Genomic DNA, 19,307 nt, shown 5'->3' with positions numbered 1-19,307 from the left:
TCAAAAAACACAGCGCTGCACCAGCTACTAAGAAGGAGAAAAAATGGCTGCTACTGCTAAACCCAGGACAGATGCATCATATATATATGTATGTGTATGTATATAGATACATATATACATATATATATATACACATACTATATATATATATACATTAATAATATCTCAGCCTTCTTTTCTGTCTCAGAAAGAGCTGTCTCAACCTCTCCTCATAGGAAAGATGTTCTGGTTCTTTCATCATCTTTGTGGCCTTTCACTGGACTCTCCAATATATCCATGCCTTTTTTGTACTGAGGATCCCAGAACTGGACACAGTACGTAAGCGTGAGGCCTTCCCAGTGCTGAGCAGAGGGGAAGGATCACCTCTGTCATACTTGACTCAATCTGCTGGCACTAATCTGTCTAGTGCAACTCAAGATACCATTTGTCCCCTTTGCAGCAAGGGCACATTACTGGCTCATGTTCGACTGGGTGTTCACTAGGACACCCAGGTCCTTTTCTGCAAAACTTCCTTCCATCTGGGTCACCCCCAGCATGTACCGGTGCATCATCAAGCAGTCCTGTCAGAGTTACTGCTCTGAGTGCATCAGCCTATAAACTGAAAATCCAGACCAAGGCTAAATTTATAATAGTAAATTGGAATATAGTATACTGGCATAAGTAAAATAAATTGGAAATTAATAACATTTGTCTTCCTTTGTTGGAACAAAATCTCTGACTGGAGAAAAGAGTTAAGACTTTTCAAGTGTATGGAAATGCAACCTACTGTCCCACGCTTAATGTTCACTGTGGTTTTATGCTGTTCACAATCTTAGTCTCTCTCTGATCTATTTGAGCTGAAAGCTCCTTGTAGTAAGGATTTGTCCACTGCTTCCCCTCTCTGCAGTTATGAAATTGTAGAGGAAGAGAGAGAAACATGGTCTTGGTCAATTCAATAATAACACATGATTAACTGTCTTCCTTTGACTCCAGAAGTTCCAGCCTCTTGACTCATTTTGTTGAAGCTGGCCTATAAAGCATGGAGTGCAGCTGGCTCCTTTCAGCAAAGTAATGACATGGGTGCATACTTTGGGTCCAATGCAGTACTAGCAGTTTATTTTCACTGCTGGATTTACAGAAGTTGAAGTCTCGTTTCTTCTCTCATACTCATAGTACTGGAATGCAAAAGGAGAGGCTGCCACTGGTAGAACCCTGTTTACACGTTTTCAGCATTGGAAACCAGGTTTCATTTTCCCAGTCCTCCTAGCATCAGACAATGGAGATGCAGGGTATGGAAATTAAATCTGACACTCAGGAATGGAGTAATGGCCAGCTCACCCTCAGAGATCTTAAGACCCAGCATCTGTTGTGACAAAAATTTTGTTTGCCCTTATATGACACACAAGGCAAAGACTAGGCCAGGGAATATGTTCCGGGTCTCATCTGGTCATAAATAGCAGTAAGCCAACACATGTTGATTGAGAATGGATCTACTGCTGATGACAACTCACCATTATGGGCAACAAAACCATCCCTGCAAAACACCTTTGTGAGGGTGTGAAATAGGCAAATCCTTAGTCTTGTGTAGACCTTTGGTTTGCAGGACAATGATCCACTTGTACCACTGAGGAGACAGTTATGAGATGAAAATGCACATGGGATTTATCTAAGAGACTTCTCACAGATCCATGGAGCAGCAAATTCACAGCTGGAGGCCTGGAAGTGATCCTTCATCAGGACAGCACAACGTTGCACAGGGCTGTTAGAGAGGATGCTGCAAGAGATACAGAACAAAAATAAGACTGAGAGAAAATGCTGAGATGTCTCCAGGAGGTGAGAAAGAAACAACATCTGATTTTGGAGGGTGGAACCCAGAGGAAGTGAAAGAACCCAACCTCCAAAGGACAGCTGTTAGAAAACAATTTGTGCACCCAGAAAACCGTAAAACCCTGGATATCACACATCTAAGTAAGTTTGCCACTGTGGAACCGAAATCATAACCAAACATGGACATGATGCCCTGACAGTGATAGTGGTACCCACCATCATGAGAATGGCAGTGCTGAGAGTTTCATGGAAAGATGGTCGTCTCCAAGGAGTTTGTAAGAACAGAAAGCTGGATTTAAGAAGGGAACTAAACCAAGTTCTTAGAGTACCGACCTACTGAGAGTGATCTTGAGACAGTTTTCTCACTGGAGAAGTGCTAGACACTAACTAGTTTCCTTCACTGCCATAAAAGGGAAAGGGCCAGGCAAAGTCACTGGACCAAATCATTATGTTTTCCCTCATGCAGAATGCTGAGTTTTGTCCAAGACTGAGTCAAAATTAAGGTTCTGACTTGGGCTGGCACCGGTAAAGCAGCAAAGGGCTGGGTACTCACACCCAGTGACACCATCGCTTGGCAGAATGGGTGCAAAGTAATTAAATCCAGTTAAGCCAAGATGGACCATATGGTTTTCTGACTGAGCAACTGACTGAGCAGTACAGATAAATGATCGCTGATCTGAGCAGCTGGAGAGAAGCAGAGAGTGAGATACTAACATTAGCCCTGCTTTTCACATGGACAATAACAGCCTTTACCGCATGCAGGGCAGTAAAAAGTAGACACTTTTGAGTTCAGTGCCATACAGGTGACAATAAAATCTGTCCAGGAAGAAAGCTACTGAAATGTGATGTAGGAACTCTGGGCATTTTGGAACACCAGGCAATCTGAATTAGCACTGTTGTTTTTAAAACACAATGGAACTCACTTGGTGCCATCGAATATAGAGCCATCTTCCCAAATCCATCCAGAGCCTGTGCTGTTCCTCAGTCCAATCCAGAAACATTCTGGTTGAATACTCTTGAACAGCTCCTAGAAATGTGATGAATTACAAAGTGACTAATGAAAGACAGCCTGAAAATGGAGGTAAATGTATGTAAATAGAACAGAGAGCAAGATATAACCCCTTGCCTGACTATTCCATAAATGGCTGACAATACCACTTCTCCACACCTTCTAATCAGGAAGAACAGCCCTGCAAATCATGACTGGAATAAAAACTATGTGTACACTCACAAGGAAGTAAGGGTGCTTTCAAGGGTCCTAGACAGATTCTTCAAAGGTCATTTCTTAGGGCAACATATGTGAGCCAACTGCATCCCCATTTCCTGAAGTATCCTACACTTTATGTAGGAACATATGCTATTAGCATTGATGCTTTACCATACAGCTAGCTAGCAAGCTAATACAGAGTATTAACAGTTAAAGGTAAAATCAGGGCAGGGCAGGATGTGCAGGCACTGACAGATCTGTCTAAAAACCCCAGGACCAATGCTCTTTACATTTTACATAAACATTCCTCCTACGTGTTTTCAATATTCATTTCCTTTTGCCTAACCTTTAACTCCTGCTTACAGTTTAAAGGTGAAGCCTGCAACCAAAACTCAGCCCTGAAGTAAATCCCCTCCTTAAAAATAAAAAGGAATAAAGACAAAAGAGAGAACCTTGTCCACATTTGCAAAGGAACTAAACAACAGCAACCTTTCAGTGTATGACTGGGATCCATTCTTCCATCTTTATCTCCTGCTGCCATAAACAAAGCCTCACAGCAGACATCTTCACACAGAAGCATTAACAAAGTGGTAAACTTGGGAAAGGGGTGGGAATAGGAGTAGCTTGAGGAATGCTTGAGTGTTGCTGGTGGTCTGGAGGTGACTGCTTCTCTGATGAAGGGAGGTTGAACAAGCTAGGAGAGTCTTGCTAATACAGGGAAGTCTGAGCAGGGACAATGGGTAACACTCTAGTAGCAAAAACAGCCGTAAGGAAGCAGCTAGACCAGGGAGGCTTTCTTCATGGAGAGAAATGGGTAATGTGGGGAAGACAGGTATTTCCCAAGGAATCAGTATTTGCCTAAGCAAGCATGAGAGGTTGGTACATAGTTCCAGTTGAGCAGAAACATGGCTTTGTAAGTTCCCACAGAACACCATACAATGCAACTTCTGTCCAGGGGCTGGAAATTGTCCATGTTCAGTGGACCTGAGCTAATAAGTCCTGGCTTGCACAAAACCAGTCAAGTACTTCTGTGCCTCACCTCTCTAGTGACCAGCTTTACCCATTTCTTCTGTGGTCATATATGCCACTGCCCTCAGTGAGCACCTACTAGAAAATGAACAGTGTAGCAGATGGTTTCCGATTTCACCAGCATAAGAATGCTTTTGGCAGAGAGGGGAAGTAAGGATTGAAAACAGACCGAGAAAGAAATATCTATGCATGAACACAGACAGTGGCAAAGGTCACTAAGCAGGAGGAGCTGGAGTGGCTGCAGGGAAGAATGGCATAATTTTTTGCAGAGGGAGGATCTCTGGAGAGTGTGGCTGTACTGGTCTGTAGGCAATGAGTACAGTGACTGCACAGTCTTTTCCTGTAATGATTCATAACACCCATGTTGGGGATAGAAGGGAGGTGGAGAGGGATGGTGGAGAAGGCTATCTCCTAACATCCTTCCATAGGATGATTTTGAGTAGCGGACAGTGACCATCACCTCTCCCTTCATTTTGCTGCTTTGTCTGCTGGGAACACCTAAGGTGTACACTGAAACTGGAAGTGCACTATATCATCACAGTCATAAATCCTTCCTCTCCTTTAAAGACAAAATATTGCCAGATTGACAGTACTGCTTGAATGTCAGTCGCTGAGGTATCTGCAAGGAAACTGAAGGTCCTCAGAGAATAAGAAAACCATTACCATTTCCCAAGTATCACTGATCACTAGGAGATGAGCTCCCTGTGTCCCGCAGGACAGCCGGCTGGAACGCCAGTCCTTCTTCTGCCTGGAGAAGGAGTAGCAGCTCCCTCTGTAGGCGACCCACTGCTCAGGGCAGCGTGGCTGAGAGTTACCTGTAAAGGAATCCAAGTACCAGCTTTTCTCCACCATTAACCAATAGAAAGACACTTGTCAGCAAGCATCTGCTGAAAAGCAGCTCTTCTGGATATTTACAATGCAGAAAACACAAGTGAGGAAAAGCATCTAAAAATAACAGTGTATGAACACTCAACTTCAGATCCTCTGTGCAATTTCCAGGTATTTGTACAAGAGTCACATGCACTCTGATGCTGGTGCAACACTGCCCGCTTCCCCCTGCCCCAACCCCACCAGGTTTCCTCTGGACTGCTCAAGGTACCTAAGAACCAAAATTGGCTATCTGAAAGCAGGCAGTACTCTGGGTGTGCAAAAAGTAAGGGGAAAAATATGACATCATTCTGTGGGTAAAGTGTGATCATCACACTTAGGTTGAACAAATTTTAAGCAACAAACAGTAGGTTCTTCAACATAGTCTTGCACCTTCTGCATGCATGCAGAAGTGTTACAGACCTTGTATCTTTAATCTGTAGTATACCACTGTAATTGCTGCAGACAAGTCTACAGAAAGCTTTCAGTATCTTTCACTGTTCTTTGCAACAGGATCTGAAATGGGTTGCCTGGGGTCTGCACAGGGAGTATATTCTCCACAATATTCTGGATAGGCAGTTGGTACTTCAGGCTGGTAGAAACCTAGAATAGCTTCTGGTTTAACCCCATATATGGAATTCAGGATCTGAGCCCCTGTGTTTAGATGAATCTGTGGTCTTTGCTGATGGTTGCTTATCCTCAGTACCCCTTTGTGCACTTACTTATCTTCCATATCAAAGCAATCGCTAGGGAGATGCTCAGTATCCCAAAGCCGATAGCCAAGCCTGGCACAACTTCCGGCCACAGACAGGGAGCTGTAAAAGAGGTAAGAAACCATAGTAAACAGGAGCAACATGAAAACTGACAGTGGTTTTACATAGTTTGCTTGTATCCTGGGCATTTCCATAAGGAACTGAACTACTTGGAGATTACTGTCTGTCTACACTCTGCACATCACTGCCATCACTGTCCCTGCCCACCTCCCTGGGAACTCCCCACATCCCTGCCCATCAGATCAGGGCTCCACTTCAGCTGGGCTAGAAGCCATCATTCTTCACCTGAGCTTCCCAGGAGGTTTATGTGTCTGAGCTTCCCAGGAGATTTATGTGTCTGCAGGTCAGCCACATCTCAGCCCCCGCCTGTTTTATTAATCTCAGTATGAGAGATACAGACAACAGCACTTTCTAAAAAGCAACAGATGTGCAGCTAATGGTTACTGATGTTGAGGAACTCAGGATTTCTCTGTGTTTCTCCCTTCAGCTCATCTACCACACCCTACTCTTGTTGTGCTCCAGAATATTCTATCCAAGTACAGCAACAAAGTCCCTGGTGAAGCTTACAAAATCTGAGGTGCTTCTCTCTCAGTCATGTCACAAGACCCAAAGAAACATACTTGCACTCCAAAAAGGCTAGGAGTCTAAGGAATAAGATGGAAAAAATGGAAGGCTATCTTTAACCAAAGACACTACCACAGCAAGTATATCTGAAACTTGGTGGAAGAAGGGCTGTGAGCAGCATGACATAGCAATAGGATATGAAATATACAGGGAAGACAGACAGGGGTGTTCTCTCCTCAAGTCAAATTAGAGTCAAAGTAAGTTTAATAACTAACTGCATCAAGAAATAACAGTAACAGCATCCCCACAGACCAGGCGAATTACTACTAAATACATAGGGTTGGAATTATATGATGGGCTGCCAGACAAGGATGGTGACAGCACTCGTGAACCAGAAAAAAAAAAAGCACAACCAAAAACCAACAGAGCAACTGTGAGGGAAGTCCCATGATGACAGATGTCAATTTATCTCATTAAATTATGCAAATTTCATGTCAGGGCATGATGCTGAGACTGAATGCTTAGACATCATCAATAGGCACCTCACAGAGTGGAGAGCCAAGAAACATAGAAAGCAAAGCAGCTCGTGACTGCCCTGAGCTGCGCTCAGGCCACCCTGCTCACCACGGATCTATCCAGCAGCTTCTCTGCCACAGCAAACACAAATGCACTGAGATTCAACAGAGCCAAAATCCAGAAACAATAACAAAAAGGCACTGTGGTATAATGATTTCAGAATGGAAAACTACAGGAAAATGAGGAAATTTGTCAGAGATTAATCAAAAGGAATGGCTAAAAGAATAACACAGTTGTAAGCAGTAAAAGTGAAGACTTTTATTAGGACCTCTTGGTGGAGGCTAAAAACAAATGCACATCACGTATCAAGAATATTGTGGGAAGGACAAAGAAAGCCAGTGCTAAAATAGAAGGCGAAGAGACTTCATTTAAAAACAAGAATGAATCCTTTAAGCACTGGAAGCTTTGTCCAAATACAGAAACTAGACCAGCTCGATAAATTAATACAAATTAATCCCGTTTGACCTTAGAGTGGTTTGTAAGTTCACCAGTTTTAAGACCCAGTTTCTGTTTTATAGTAATATGATTTTAGAAAGGTTTGTAGGCTCACCTGGTTTTAACTGGTTTTAAGACCAGTTTCCAGATTATAGCAATATATTTAGACCTGCAGGTTTGGCTAAAAGAAGTTTCTAAGGTAACAAGGGAGAGCATGAAGGAGCTTCACTGTGTCATTCTTCTGGTAGAAAGATCTTTTCTAAGGTAAAGGTTTTGGCGTGCTTCCTGAAGCTTGCAGGATCTTCCAGCTGTCCCACTTGTAATTAAAAATTAGCAACTTTACTTTTTTATCATTATTACAGAACAAAACCCCATCTCTTTTCAGTTATAAAATACAGACGACTTTTCGGCTACAACCTACTCCTCAGCTTCATGCAAGAGGACAAAGGGAGAACTGAAGGACTTGAACTCTGTTCCTCTTGTAAAGTCACCTTTGTGTCTCTGATGACCTGAGCTTTGCCATCGACTGAGCCTTCAGAGAATGCAGATAGACAGAGCTTAAGAGGTAGGGTGGAGCAGTTTCTCTGCATATTACAACTGAAAACTAAGCAAAAGAGGATAAATATCCTTTGAAACATAATTCTTTGTTCTGAGATCACATTTATGAGGATTTGCACTTCTGTTTTCCTTCCTCTCTTGCCTCTCAAAGAAGCTGTTTCCTTCATCCTCCAGACAACTGGTCCTGATTTTAGGGAAAAGTATTTCCAGGGATGACAGTCAGTGAAAGGGTTAATCTTTAAATGTTAGCACTGGGCACTGAAGCTGGTGCCTCCTGGCAATGAACAGAGCAGTTCGCCCTCTATTGTTTCAAACCCATTGCAGAAAAAAAAGGAAAAGACTGGACTCAGCATCAAAACAAAATCCCAGGGCACCTCCACATCCAGAGCAATGGGAGAGTTCACTTCAGTCCTTAAAAGTGAAAAAAAAAATGTCACTAGAGAATTCAGGGAGAAAAAAAGTGAAGTGGGAAAATCAAATTGAAGTATTTGAGGAGAATTTAAGCCTCACTTGAACTTTAGTGATCAATCCAGGAAAGTGGAATTAAAAAGTCCATAAATGGAGATTTTTACCCCTTATGGAAGGGAGACCCTGCACTTCCCCTTTTTTAAAACAGGTTCAGGGGATTGTGCTTGATCCTCATCCCCAGGACTATATGTGAAGCTCTTGTAGAAGAGGATTGGAGAAGTATCTGAGATAATTTTGAAACACAAGAGAGAAAACTGGATAGAGCATCCAGAAATATTTCCATGTAGTTGTCTGAGGAACTGTAGAAAAGTCTCCCCAATAGAAGGGAGAAGGAACCTTTTACCTTATGTAAATATCCAGTGTTATAACTTTCTAGTATACAGAGCACCATGCTAGGTCTCCCAGTGCTCTGGAGAAGTGACTGTGACAGGCTGCAAGCAACAAGACCCAATATTTTTAGGTTTGGGAATCCAAACTCAGTTCAAAATCTGAAAACTGTTAGCATTTTGTAATTCAAGTCTTCTAGGACAGTCCGAAGAATATCTTTGAACTGCCCCAAATAGCTCACTCCCTTCAGCTCCTGCCTACGTCAGTATGGGAGTAGCAGACTACCTAGGGCGAGGGAGGAGAATTTGAGAAACAAGGATCCTGTCCTTGGCTAAGGCACAGACCTGGTTATTGCTGTGACTACAAGGGTGCCACACAGGCTAAAGTTGTCTTAAGTGACTGCTAGACTGACATTTTGGTAGTATGGCATATCTAAAGCTCTCTGGAAGCCAAATAGAAGACAACCAGAACAACTCTTAATTTTTGAGGAGTCCACGAGTGCCAAAAAGAGTCGGTTTGACCAGAGGACTGATCTATACACCTGTGATATACTTGTGATACTGCATCACAAGGATAACTTGGTAGCAAATGTGTGCATTTGAAAACAGAGATGAAATACCTGAGAGCACGTCTCTCAAAAATAATGGAGGCAGGGACAAAGTTGAAAATAAAGATCTCTAAAAGGAAGGTATTTAAACTGTGCTCCCTAGGGACTCCTCACACAGAGAAGAGAGCTGGGAAATAAATAATATATACAGAGAGTATGTTAAAAGATCAGCTTCCTTATTTTATGCCGTAGGACTTCAGCTCAGAAAGATGAGAGTACATGAAGAAATTTGGAGAGGAGGAATATTAAGAAGAAAACTGTAAAACATCTCAAGATGGCATTGGGTAATCTCCACCTCCAACAGGGTTGGAGTGAACACAAATAGCAGGGAATGAAGGGATGCCCCTGTGTCTTCTGATGCAACAGAAAACACTATTTCTAATGCATGCAAAACCAAGACTGCCTTCTAAGCAAATGGAGTGTGATTACCAGATAGGAACCTGGGGATTTCTGTGCTGGCTCTGTTTCCATAGTGCAGCAAGTGACCAGGCAGCATTAACACCTACAGATATATGTAGTCATTCTGATCAGGGCATAGAATCTAATATCCCACAGTGAAAGCCCCCTTGGTAGTAACAGCTTGGAAAAAAAGCTGAGGTAAAACATTAGTGTTGCAGCTAATGCAATACAACTTATCTAAAGCACACAGGCATTCAGAGGAAAAGCAATCAACTCATGGGAAAGAGAAACAAGGAATGACCACCAATGCAAAATCTCACTCTTCTGAGGTGGTATTTCTCAACTAAGCAGGCAGATAAATTGTTCAGTGTGACATCTGCAAGGCCTGAACAGGGGGAATGGAGTGGAAATAAGGAAAGAGAAAATTGAAGGAAAGCACTAAGAAAATCTTCCTGATAGCAAAATGCCCTGCAGAACTGGCTCAAGGCAAATGCTGAAAATTTGCTCACTGGGAGGTATGTAAAACCAGAACAGAGAAAACAGAGGAAAAAATGTATCACAGAAGAATCCTGCAGAGCCCCACGGGAGAGAGCCTGGATGATCTCATATGCCTCCTCTGTCTCTGATCTCTGATTAGCATACGCCTCTAATTTATCTGTACTCGCATCTCGCCTGCCCTTCAAAGAACTATTGCTGACATCTCTTCTTGCTGACAAGCAGACAACTTCAAAACTGCAAACCTTTTTTGGAGAAAAGGATGCCTAGGTTGAACGTCCTGGAGTAGCCACCGAAAGGGGACTGACAGAAAAGGGAGGGAAAACAATGCAGGGGCTTTGATCCATTGGCTTTTGTCACATTAAAAAACTCATGGCAGTTTTAGAACCAAAGCAACAGCACTATAAGCAGGCTCTCAAAATCGGTGGCTAGCTCAGAGTGTAGGTCTTGCTTTTGCTCAATATAAAGTCTTTTGTTGACCTACCTTATGCAGCTTCCTTACCTCTTTTTTCCCGTGCAGCACTGGTCCTAGGCAGAGGAGTCTGAGAGAATCTGACAGACGTATAAATTATTTCCTCATTCTCTTCAGCTGCAGAAGTTTCTGATCTGCTTCCCTCCATGCCAAAGCAACAACTGCGTATGAGAAGATGTTTCGATTGACAAGATGTTGAGCGACAAGGCTCAACACCCGTAAAACAGGAAACCTGAGGCTACATTCAGATGACAAGAAATGTGAATATGCAACCTCTATTTTCAGCTGCTCAAAGTAATCCAGTCTACAACAGAATGGAGAGCAGTGGAAGTGTAACAACTTCAATTTCCTAACCTGATCAGGGATGTCTTATGACCAGCCATTAGTGGGAAGAGGTGATTAACCATGAAGTTCATGGGTATTCTAATTGTTGACAATCCAAGAAGCTGTGATGACACTGCTGCAGTGACTGTGACAATGTGTGGTGCTCTGCAGAGCTCCTTCTCAGAACAGAAGCAGGCTGATAGCAAGATCACAAGATTAAAAAGGTGAATAGCAAGAGTACAAGGTGAAAATTGACATAAGCAATGGCTACAGCAAACTGGCAGCCGAACTGCTGTCAAAAAGGAAGTAAAGTTGGACAGCATGAGTTTTAGAAGGAAGCTTTGTGAGCTTTGGACACTTCTACTGGGAACTCTGTCTACACCCAGCACCCAGTGTGAATGTGCTCAAGGCACAGGCAGGCACTGAGAGCTGATATCCTTCCAGATCCTCTGATTCAACATCTCAACAGCATCAGTACGAGAGAGACATGGACATACTGGAGTCTAGCAATGGGCGACAAAGATGGTAACAGGACTGGTACGTCAATCTTATGAGGAAAGGCTGAGAGAACTGGGACTGTCTAGTCTAGACATGTTTTGGGGAGGATCTTGTTAATGTATATAAATACCTGATGGGAGGGTACACAAAGAGATAGACTCTTTCCAGTGGTACCCAGTGACAGGACAAAAGGCAATGAGCACAAACTGAAACACAGAAGGGTCCCTCTGAACACCAGGAAACACTTTTTTACTGTGAGGGTGATTGGACACTGGCACAGGCTGGCCAGAAAGACTGTGGTGCCTTCCTTCATGGACAGTTGACTGGACAAGGCCCTGGGCAACTGGCTATAGATGGCCCAGCTTGAGCAGGGCATTGGAGCAGGTGACCTTGAGAGGAACCTTCCAAACTTAATTTATCCTGTGACTCTGTGGCCAGCAATAACAGGAAGGGCTAGCCTCCTTCTGAAGCAGCTGTTGTGGTTTGAACCCAGCTGGCAACTAAGTACCATGCAGCTGCTCATACATTCTCCCCCTCCCACACTGGGGTGGGAGGAGAACTGGGAAAAAAGTAAAACCCAAGGATTGAGATAAGAACATTTTAATAACACAATATAATAATACTACTAATACTAAATACTAATAATGAAAAGGGAAATAACAAGAGAGAGAGAAGACTAAAAAGAAAATTAACCAGGAGTGATGCGCAGTACAGTTCCTCACCACCAGCTGACCAACACCCAACCAGACCCAGGCAGTGACTGCTGCCTTCCAGTTTATATACTGGACACGATGTGCTGTGGTATGGAATATCCCTTTGGCTAGATTGGGTCAGCTGTTCTGTCTCTGCTTCCTCCTGGCTTCCCATGCCCATCCTCACCGACAGAGCGCCTGAGACTTAAAAGTCCGTGATCAGGGTAAGTGCTACTGAGCAACAACTAAAACATTGGAGTGTTTTCAGCATTAATCTCAGACTAAAGCCAAACCACACCACTGCACCAGCTACTGAGCGGAAAATGAACTCTATCCCAGCCAAAACCAGGACAGCAGTAAAGACTGACCATTGGTGAGTACCATTCAAGCTGTGCCGGGGGAGATTTATACTGGACATGAGGAAAAATTTCTCCCCTGAAAGGGCTGTCAAACACTGGAACAGGCTGTGCAGGGAAGTGGCTGAGTCGCCATTCCTGGAGGTATTTGGAGTCATGTATCTGTCCTCTCAAAGTGCTTTCACTAGCGTGTTCAACAAGTTCACTAAATCCAGCATTTCTTTCTTGATGAAAAGATGCAACAGCCTCACAGCTGTGGCAAACACCCTCTGTCACGTTGGAGACGAACCGAGGACCGAGGCCACAGAGCAGTTTTCTGAGGAGTGGTGTCTCTTGCCTGGCGATGCCTAGCGGGAACAGACATGTTCTGCTGCTGCCTTCGACAGGGAAAGAACCGGTGACGGCTGGCTGCCGCTGGGAACCCCTTCTCCTTTCCACCGGTCTGCACGGGGCAGCGCGAGAGCATGGCGGGCAGCTCCAAAGCCCTGCGGGCCCGGTGACTCTCTGCCTGTCGCCCCGCAGGCCGCGGCCACATCTCCCAGCTCCTCACGGCGAGCCCTGCTGCCCCGCCATTGGGCGAGCGGCTCCCGCCTCCAGCCGCGCTCTGCAGGGGCTGCCCGCTGGGCAATTCGCCGGCGGGAGCAGCTGAGCATCCCTCTGCGGGCCTTCAGCGGTCATTGGGAGAGAAGCGCGGGGAGGCGGGATCTCCGCGCCTTTTCTCACCGCCCATTGGAAGGAGAAGAGGAGGTGGGCTCCAGCACCGCCCCGTCATAGGCTCGAGCGGGCTTTCACCGCCACTCTTCATTCGCTGAAGAGCCGCCAGTGAGCGCTGCGATCCCCCGGTACTCGGGCTCCTATTGGTGAAGAGTGTCAGTTCCGCCACGCCCTTCCTGCTTCCGGTTGGTGGAGTGGGTGAGGGGAGCCAGCGGGAGGCCGGTGCAGGCCGGCGCCGCCCGCGCCTGCGGTCCTGGGGCCGTCCCGTCACCGCCGGTGGCGCAGCATGGGATGCCCCTGAGCGGCAGATCGCTCTTCCGTAGGGGCGGCTTTGCCCGTGCCCGTGCCTGTGAGAGGCGGGGGGAGGCCGGGCGGCGCCGGGGCCGGACCGGCAGCAGGTGGGTGCTGCGCCGCGGGGTCGACGGGTTGGGGTCCGGCGGCGGACGGGAGAGGGAGGGCAGGGGGTGGCACCGAGGCTCCTGGAGCCGCCGCGGGGCTGAAGCCGCGCCCTGACCAGGGTGGGCGGCTCCGTCTCAGCGGCGGGCATGGCTCAGGCAGCGGTCACCGGCCAGGGGAGCAGCGTCGCCGCGTCCATCCCTTTTTTACTTCAGGCTGATTGCGAGGGAAGCGTTTGCCAGCGCTGTGGCCGGCTCAGCCACAGCTAGTGCCAAGGGCAGGGTTCTGCTTTTAGGCTTATGAGACGAATCACGAGTTCCTCTATCACGGGCTTCCTAATTTCAGTGTAACTAACCTTGTCCTCTGTGACCTCCGTGGCGATCGGAGATCTGGCTGTAGGCCTGCAGGAGCCGGGGGCTCACTGTTAGTGCTGCAGACAGGCTGTCCTTCGGGCAGGCGCTGTCTGCTGCGGCCATGTGTTTGCTCATTTGCGGGCCTGTCAACCCTCAGCATCTGTAGCTTTACTGAAGTCTGCAGCGGGAGAAGCTGACAGAAATCTGTTGCATCACTGTGGTTGCTGGTGCAATCACTGAACGTTTCATATGTGATTTTTAGTGTGAGCTGGAGGCCAAATTTCTAGATTAGTGCCTTCATTACTGCTTCTTCAGTTGCATCTTCCATAGGATGTCTCAGTGTCCTCCTTCCCTTTTTCCCCTGTATAAACAGAAGAAAACTGTATTGTGAAGTTGCAGCTTACAGTTATGAAACACTTTCAGTTTCTTAGCTAAGGTAGTAGTAAAAATATATCATGATTATTAAGATTAAGGCACTTGAACAGACAGGTCCTGACTAATCGCAGTGGCTCTTCCCTCCAAGCTCTTCACAAAGAGCTGCAAAGAGGTTTGATTAGAGGCCTGGTTAATAATTTTCTGCTGACTGGTTCCCCAGTGCAGTAACCAACAATGGCTTGTGCCTGAAACTTACTCCAGTGCTCTGCCTGCTGTGCTTAACAGCAAAACTTTTTGTGGTCCTGGGGCAAAATTCAGCGGAGAATCCCAAAGTCGGCCCAGTGAACAGCTTGGCTACACAAGTGATTGAGATTTAGTTTCTGGGACCTGTTTCTAGATTCTGACTTCTCCTTCTTGCAGTCAGGACTGTGGGAGGGGCCAGTCATGGACCCCGTGACCCTGAAGTTAGTTTACAGGGGCTAAACCAGTTAATCCTTTGTGTTCTCTGTGATGTGCATGTCCAGGATGTCATCAACTTGCCATACCTCTGCTGTGCTGGTAGTTTTTATGGCCCTTGCTGTTGTGGGAGCTGAACAGTCAAAAGAGAGGAGCTGTGATGTGATTGGTGATGAAAGCAGTGAGTCGCAAATGGAAAGAGCCCTGCTGAAGAAACTGGAGCCCCTGAGCCCAATGAGGTATAGTACAACACCCTGCAGGCCTGGAGCTGTGCTGTGCTTCCCTGAGGCCAACAGGAGGGGAGAACTTGGGACCAGACTGCAGAATCAGTTTCCCTGTTACTATGGGTGGTGACTGGCTTCTAGGTCTCAAATGTCTACTGCTGTGGGCCTTGTTCCTTGTAATCCTGTGAGCTGTTTGTTCTGTCCTGTCCCTGCTCAGGTTTAACGTGACTGTGGAGAAAGGCAAAACGGAAAACTATGTCTACCAGTTCAGAGTGTGCAGGGAGGTCAACAGCACCTTACATGATTTTGGTGGCCTGGTGCAAACAGATAGACAGAATGGGAAGACCACAGTGATAGGAAGAATCAATGAAACACAGGTCTTCAATGGAAGTAAGAGTCCACTCAATACTTGTCTTACTCAGTATCTGCCTTTTGTCTCCTGATCTGGATTTGCAGCCTGTATTGTTTCTCTTTTGGCAGGTGACTGGATCATGCTGATTTATAAAGGAGGTGATTCATATGGCAGGCACTGCAGTGGTGAGAAGAGAAGAGCTGTGATAATGATTTCTTGCAAGCGGGGAGTCACAGCAGTAAGTGACACATGAGGTGGGAGAGGAGCAGCAGGAGGCTGCCAGACAGATGGTTGAAAAGCAGAAGGGCTTTGAGGAGGCAGCTAGGTTTTCTTCTGTCCTCTGGTGTCTGTTGTGTAGCTGCTTTAACAGTGATAAAAGTGTCTTCTGGTGAAGTTCAGCATGCCTGGGCACATTTTCACGTGACTTCACTTTTCCCAAATTGCAGAGCTCATTCAGCATTATTTCAGAAGAGCGGGAAAAGGAGCAAGAGTGTTTCTACCTCTTTGAGATGGACAGCAGTGTGGCTTGTCCAGCTGAAGATTCCCACCTCAGCATTGGCTCCATCTTACTGATCACGTGAGTGACTGGAAGAGCTGCTCATGTCTGGCCCATAATCCCCAGTGCCATTTAGAAACACAGCAAATACTGCACTAAACTGGGTAATTCTAGTGTACATGTCCACACCCACCACTGGATGTTACTATTCTTCTGAATAAAAGATCTTGCCCAAGGCATGATAGTGTCCTCAGCATAAAAAGGACACATAGCTGTTGGAACAAGTCCAGAGGAGGGCCACCAGAATGATCAGCGGCTGGAGCACCTCCCATACAAAGACAGGTTGAGAAAGCTGGGGCTGTTCAGCCTGGAGAAGGCTGCATGGAGACCTCATAGCAGCCTTCCAGTAGTATCTGAAGGGGGCTTATAGGGATGCTGGGGAGGGACTCTTCATTAGGGACTGTAGTGATAGGACAAGTGGTAACGAGTTAAAACTTAAACAGAGGAAGTTTAGATTGGATATAAGGAAGAAATTCTTTACTGTGAGGGTGATGAGGCACTGGCACAGGTTTCCCAGGGAAGTGATGAATGTTCCATCCCTGGCAGTGTTGAAGGCCAGGTTGGACAGAACCTTGGGTGATATGATTTAGTGTGAGGTGTCCCTGCCCATGGCAGGGGGGTTGGAACATGATGCTCTTAAGGTTCTTTCTAACCCTAACCATTCTATGATGCTACAGAGCTGCTTTGTTTCCTGTCAACATCCTCTATATTTTACAGACAAGAGCATGGAAGACATGACTTCCTAAAATCGCACAACAGCTATTTGCCAGAGCTGGGAATGCAGACCAGCTTGACACATTTCCTCTGGGCTTATTAGAGGCACTACTTCATATAATGCTCCTGAAAGATTTATACCAGCAGATCAGTAATTTGGGGGCCTTTTCTGGTCTGGTCTGTGTTTACAGCTCTGTTACTGAGTGGTGCTCAGCTACTTGCTTCAATACCAATTTGAAGGTGGCTCAGAAGAGGTTGGCTGTAGAATTTCCTCAGCTTTAACTTTTAATTATACCCTCTAGGTTTGCTTCCCTGATTGCAGTCTACATCATTGGTGGGTTCCTCTACCAGCGCCTTGTAGTGGGAGCAAAGGGCATGGAGCAGTTTCCTCACTTTGCCTTCTGGCAAGACCTGGGCAATTTGGTAGCGGTGAGTGAAAATCCCTGTATATTCCCAGCCGGGCTTATAGATCAGGAAAGGAGAAAATGGCATTTGCTTAGTTGTGGCCTGTGTTCTCAGGTAGACATACCACCAGGGTAGTGTACCTTGAAGCAAAGAAAATAATATGTTTTATTTTTCTGAAGTACTCTATTTTTTAATTATTGCCAAGACTGATTCCCTGAGAGTATCCTGCAATTACCACATAACAAACAGGAACACATGCTCAGTCGAGGTTAACACTTTCCAACTAGGGACTTTGAAATGTTATGTCCAGCTACCTGAAACACTTACTTGGGCACTGTAGGCACTGCCATTGATCAGCCTGACATTGCTACGTGCTGTTCATTAGTATGCCTAGAGCTTTCAGGAGCAAGTAGCATGCTTGTAATGTGTGCTTCTCTTGTTGAGACAGATTCTGGGGACCTGTCCCATACAGCATAAGGCAACAGAGAAATGGCAGCAGCTGCTTTGCTTTGGGTGCTGAGTCAATTGCCTGCAGTCTGATTCTGGTACAATAACCTGTGTTGCAGGATGGCTGTGACTTTGTCTGCAGATCCAAGCCTCGAAACGCACCAGCCGCATATCGTGGTGTGGGTGACGACCAACTGGGTGAGGAGTCAGAGGAGAGGGATGACCACTTGCTACCAATGTGATCAGCTTTCAACACTGAGTTCTTTTCTCCCCATCTCCCCAGTTTAGCTGGGCATCTCCCAGCCAGTTCTCCTTCTCTCACTCTGATTTTTCTTTACACTCTTTGCTTTTGCTGTCTCTGGTGCGCCAAGTCCCATGGATGCCTCTGGGTGTGAACAGAACTGGTCCTTGGTGGCATGTCTTGTGAATATAATGCTGGTTCTATAATGCTGGTTTTTAAAAATGCAGCAGAGCTGAGGGGGAAAGTGCTGAGAGTTGAGAGAAGATGGCAAGAAAGCAATATGAGTGTTCAGCATGGGAGAGAAATCACCAAGAGAAAAAAAAGAACCATGAATGGGTGCAAAAAGGGGAAGGAGGCCATGGGTTAAAACAGCCAAGACTAGGAGGGATCTTTTGTGTCTTCCCTCTCACCCCTAAGGTTTACAGGATCCGTAAGACACTGGAATTCCTTTTCTTTGAATGCATTTTCAGTTTTTCTAGCTTTTGCACTGCTTCTGCCAGCGTAACATGCAGCGTGCTCTATGCCAGACTCTGTGGGGGTGGAGATGGCATTGGCACCTATGCAGTATTTTCTTAATGGCAGTATGTTGAAGAGTACACACCAGTTTCTTTCAACAGATATAAAGGGATGCATGCCATCCTCTCAGACAATTGAGAAGGGGTGATGCTAAAAAAAAGAGTTAAATACAGTCTCATGAATTTCCAGCTCTGTCACAATATTGTCTTGGCTTTCTCAAATCATTGAGAAGCAAAAGGAAATAATGTGCTGCTAAGTAAAGGGAACATTTGCTGAAACTCACATGAAGGCACAATAAAACAGGTAGCTGCCACTCAAGTTCTAAGCTTCCTGAAGTGACTGCCCACACAGCTCAGTCACCTTCAGCATTGTGATTACATGCTCTCCAAAAGTTCCTTGTTTGGCAGAGGGTTTTCCCAGGAATCTACCAGAATATAAAAAAGGAATCACAGAAGCCAAGGATAAGAATGCTAGTGTAATAAAAAACTGCGTAAGGGACTCTTGCACTGCCAGGGGTAGCTTTCATAAATCATTGTCCCTCAAGCATGGTACAGATGGTCCTTATACTGCTGCTGGCTGGGAGTGAGAGAGATCTCTTCCTGGGGCCCTGGTAAAAAGCAGGTACAGCCAAGTTGCAAGACTTTAGGAACTTGGCACCTTGATTCTTAATTGCTTTTTATTTCAGGGGCTACTCTTTAAGTGATCCCATTCTGCCCTATTCTAGGCTGGCAAGAACTGCCCTTGAGGGCAGAGACTGTGAATAGGCAAGCCACTACTGTTAACAGCAGAATACAGTTTATATATTTGCAATACTGGCAAAGCAGTCTGAATGGTGACACTGAGGGGAAAAGGGGTGGCCCTGCTTTCTTACTGGGTTTGGAGTGGGCAAATGGCTCCTGCTTTCTTTGACTTTTATTACAGTCTCAATCTTCCTTATAACATGGGAAAAATAGGAAGTCACTAAGTCTGTTATTACTGGTTTTCATGGTGGTGTTTAAGGTAATTTTTTTTTGTACAAAACACAACTTTCAAAAATAAAACAAAAAAAAAAAACCAACCCCAAAACTGGTGAAGTGTTGTGCTGCTCTAACAAGAGCTTTCTGTG

The 19,307-nt window shown here is 45.6% G+C and overlaps 2 protein-coding genes across 2 annotated transcripts; one reads left to right on the top strand and one right to left on the bottom strand.

Moving 5' to 3' along the window:
- Positions 1-659: 659 nt before the first annotated feature.
- Positions 660-10,731, bottom strand: LOC101868710 (killer cell lectin-like receptor subfamily G member 1). Its single transcript, XM_005150247.2, has 5 exons — positions 10,614-10,731; positions 5,632-5,724; positions 4,706-4,857; positions 2,730-2,833; positions 660-1,753 (listed from the first exon to the last, which is right to left on the bottom strand). The coding sequence occupies exons 1-5, from the start codon at positions 10,729-10,731 to the stop codon at positions 1,642-1,644; spliced, it is 579 nt and encodes a 192-aa protein (XP_005150304.1). The 3' UTR covers positions 660-1,641.
- Positions 10,732-13,344: 2,613 nt separating this feature from the next.
- M6PR (mannose-6-phosphate receptor, cation dependent) lies at positions 13,345-19,268 on the top strand. The gene is made up of 7 exons (XM_005150248.4): positions 13,345-13,565; positions 14,816-14,986; positions 15,189-15,361; positions 15,452-15,561; positions 15,770-15,900; positions 16,896-17,022; positions 17,565-19,268. Exons 1-7 carry the CDS (start codon positions 13,459-13,461, stop codon positions 17,685-17,687), a joined length of 942 nt encoding a protein of 313 aa, XP_005150305.2. The 5' UTR covers positions 13,345-13,458; the 3' UTR covers positions 17,688-19,268.
- Positions 19,269-19,307: the final 39 nt, after the last annotated feature.

The sequence above is a fragment of the Melopsittacus undulatus genome, chromosome 5 (genome assembly GCF_012275295.1).
Source record: "Melopsittacus undulatus isolate bMelUnd1 chromosome 5, bMelUnd1.mat.Z, whole genome shotgun sequence".
Taxonomy (NCBI): domain Eukaryota; kingdom Metazoa; phylum Chordata; class Aves; order Psittaciformes; family Psittaculidae; genus Melopsittacus; species Melopsittacus undulatus.
Note: the sequence above shows the minus strand (reverse complement) of the source record. Positions and strands in the feature narration are given on the sequence as shown.